Genomic DNA, 2,400 nt, shown 5'->3' on the forward strand with positions numbered 1-2,400 from the left:
GAGAGAGAGAGAGAGGGAATGACATGCAGCAAAGGACCGCAGGTCAGAATTGAACCCAAGCCTGCTGCGTCAATCACAGGCAGCCAGGGGTCGACAGCAAATGTAAACACTCTTAGTTTTGTTAAAAGGTGTGATTCCCCTTGGTTTACAAATTATAATAGGTAGTATGAAAAGGCACACATTATGGCTTATTCTGTCAACTTTCATTTTGTTCAATTGACGGTTTAGTCTATTCTTCTCTTTGCTATATGCATGGGTTTTTATTTTTGGCAAGAAACACACTAGTTTAGTTAGTAGAATGCAACTCTGTTTAGAGGATAGCACGTGAAAGCTTTTCCCAGCACTAAGCTGCATTCTCATTTGCCTGTTAAACATAGACTGAGCCACACAAAAAACACAGTTCCTGAAAGCTTAGTCCCTTCCTTACCCTCCTCTGAGGATCTTTGCTGATCTCATGGCGGTCTGTTGCCTCACTGAGGGAAACACTGCCAAGGTCTGGCGACCTCTCGGATGAAAACCTGATGGACATACATCAAACAAGACAAAAGCCATGCATGACAATGCAACTTGTGGACAAAGACAAAGACATGGGACCAGGGGAAGCTGAGGAGACATGTTATTAACATTATTAACCCTTACCTTTTAGTCAGGTCAAGGGGCAAGGGGCGAGGCTTCAGCGGCAGTTTCAAAACAGGGCTCTGAGTTGGTGTTGTTTCCTCTATCAGCTGCTTGATGAGCTGTTTGACGCCCACTTGTGGTTCGGTTTCAGGGACTGGCTGCACTGGAGAGTGCAGATCTGACCCCTGGCCTGTGACACCTGTCCCAGGAGGGGAGGATGAATCCAGAAGGAGACTGATTCGTGACTTGATGCTAACTGCCCGCTTCTCCTCATCAGTTTCTTTCACAGTCTTTTCCTCTGTCTTTTTGTTGCTTTGGTCTGAGACAGCAGGCTGAGCTAAACCATCAGTACTTTGTGGTGTGGGACTATTTGGGGTTTTCTCCTGCTCTCTCTTCTGTTCCAGTGCCTTCTCCCCTGTAGTGTTCTCCTTAGTATTTGCATTGGGAGATTTACGGTGCAGCGACAGACCGATTGACTCAAACTTGGCCGTGAGATCAGCTGAAAGCGGCCGCCTTGCAGAGCGAGGGGCAGGAACTGGTGGGTCCGTCTTGGCTGGACTGTCGTTGAAAATGGCTGACACAGGTCTGGGCCTGGAGCCTCTGGGCTGCGGCCGCAGTGGCACTGCAGCCGCAGGGTTAGCTTTTTCTTTTTCTTCTTCCTCCTGGCCTACCTGATCGAGAAACCCCATGGACTTGGCTCTGGTAATGGAGGTCCCACCTCGGCTGGATGTCATTCGCTTCGTTTCATCTTTGGTTTTAGTGATTCCAGACCACTCTGCTGTTGGAAGTTGTTTAAGGCTCTTGGAATAGGCCAAGTTTGATGAGCCAGGTTTCTTCCTCAATGCTGTTATGGGGGGAATGGGTTTGCTAGGGTCTCCAGGTTCAAGAGGAGGGGCTGGTTTAAATGGCTGGACTACTGGCTTGGTTGTTTGTCCAGTGTTCAACTTATTAGGTGTTTTAAAAAAGGTAGGGCATGGTCGGTTGGGGTTAATTGACACTGGGCTGGGTTTGCCTGTGGCAACTGGTTCCTGTGATATTGGACTGAACGGAAGCTCTGGTTTATATCCAGCAATGCGAGTGGACTCTGGTCGAGGCTTGGTTTGGGGCTTAGGAGCAACTATGGGCTTAATAGTGGGGTTTCTTTCCACAGCAAAAGGTTTGGGAGTGAGCCGTGGCTTGGGGCCTGGGACTGGTTTGTTAGGTTCTGGAGAGATGATATGGGACTGGTTGATGGAAGGGACCTCGATGAGGCTCATATTGCTGGAGTCAGTCAGGGGGCTCAGGTGAAGCCGTCGTCCCACCACTGATCTCCCTACCTCCCCAGTCGGAACTTCTACCTGAGCAGCCAGCCTCTTCAACAGCACCTTTAAAGCAAGAAGAAAATAATTTGCCTCAGAATTCGCCTCATAGCCCTCACACTATCTAGCCCTTACTGTGGACTTTGTCTGGGAGTGCCTTGCACTGCGGTACAGCCATACATAGGAGTGAGACAGATATTTACACAAGGTTATATTGATCTCTCTAACAGTTTAAAGCACTCATGCTGATAGCTGACTAAGGGTTGATACAGTTTATCGATTACTGTTTTTTGTCATTCATATTCAAATCAATTTTTTATAAAAGACATTATGATAAGTCACAGTAGGAAAATCACAGGTGTAAGCAGTACAATTACTGATGGCTAAATTCCCTTTAGCTGCATATTTAGCTACATATATGTGTTTATATGTGTTTGTTGTGTTATGGTTGTCTTGCTACTGGATGCCTAAAATTTCCTTCGGG

At 47.2% G+C, this 2,400-nt stretch overlaps 1 protein-coding gene across 1 annotated transcript in view; it reads right to left on the minus strand.

Annotated features, from left to right (window-relative positions):
- The window catches only part of si:ch73-138n13.1 (calponin homology domain-containing protein DDB_G0272472), a 29,470-nt gene that overhangs the window by 21,695 nt on the left and 5,375 nt on the right, over nucleotides 1-2,400 (minus strand). The window contains exons 3-4 of the mRNA XM_032516821.1: nucleotides 640-1,982; nucleotides 428-518 (exon numbers count right to left, since the gene is read on the minus strand). Of these exons, the coding sequence (XP_032372712.1) occupies nucleotides 428-518; nucleotides 640-1,874 (1,326 nt within the window). The 5' untranslated portion in view covers nucleotides 1,875-1,982. The remainder of the gene's footprint in view (nucleotides 1-427; nucleotides 519-639; nucleotides 1,983-2,400) is intronic.

The sequence above is a fragment of the Etheostoma spectabile genome, chromosome 5, assembly GCF_008692095.1.
Source record: "Etheostoma spectabile isolate EspeVRDwgs_2016 chromosome 5, UIUC_Espe_1.0, whole genome shotgun sequence".
NCBI classification, from domain to species: Eukaryota; Metazoa; Chordata; class Actinopteri; order Perciformes; family Percidae; genus Etheostoma; species Etheostoma spectabile.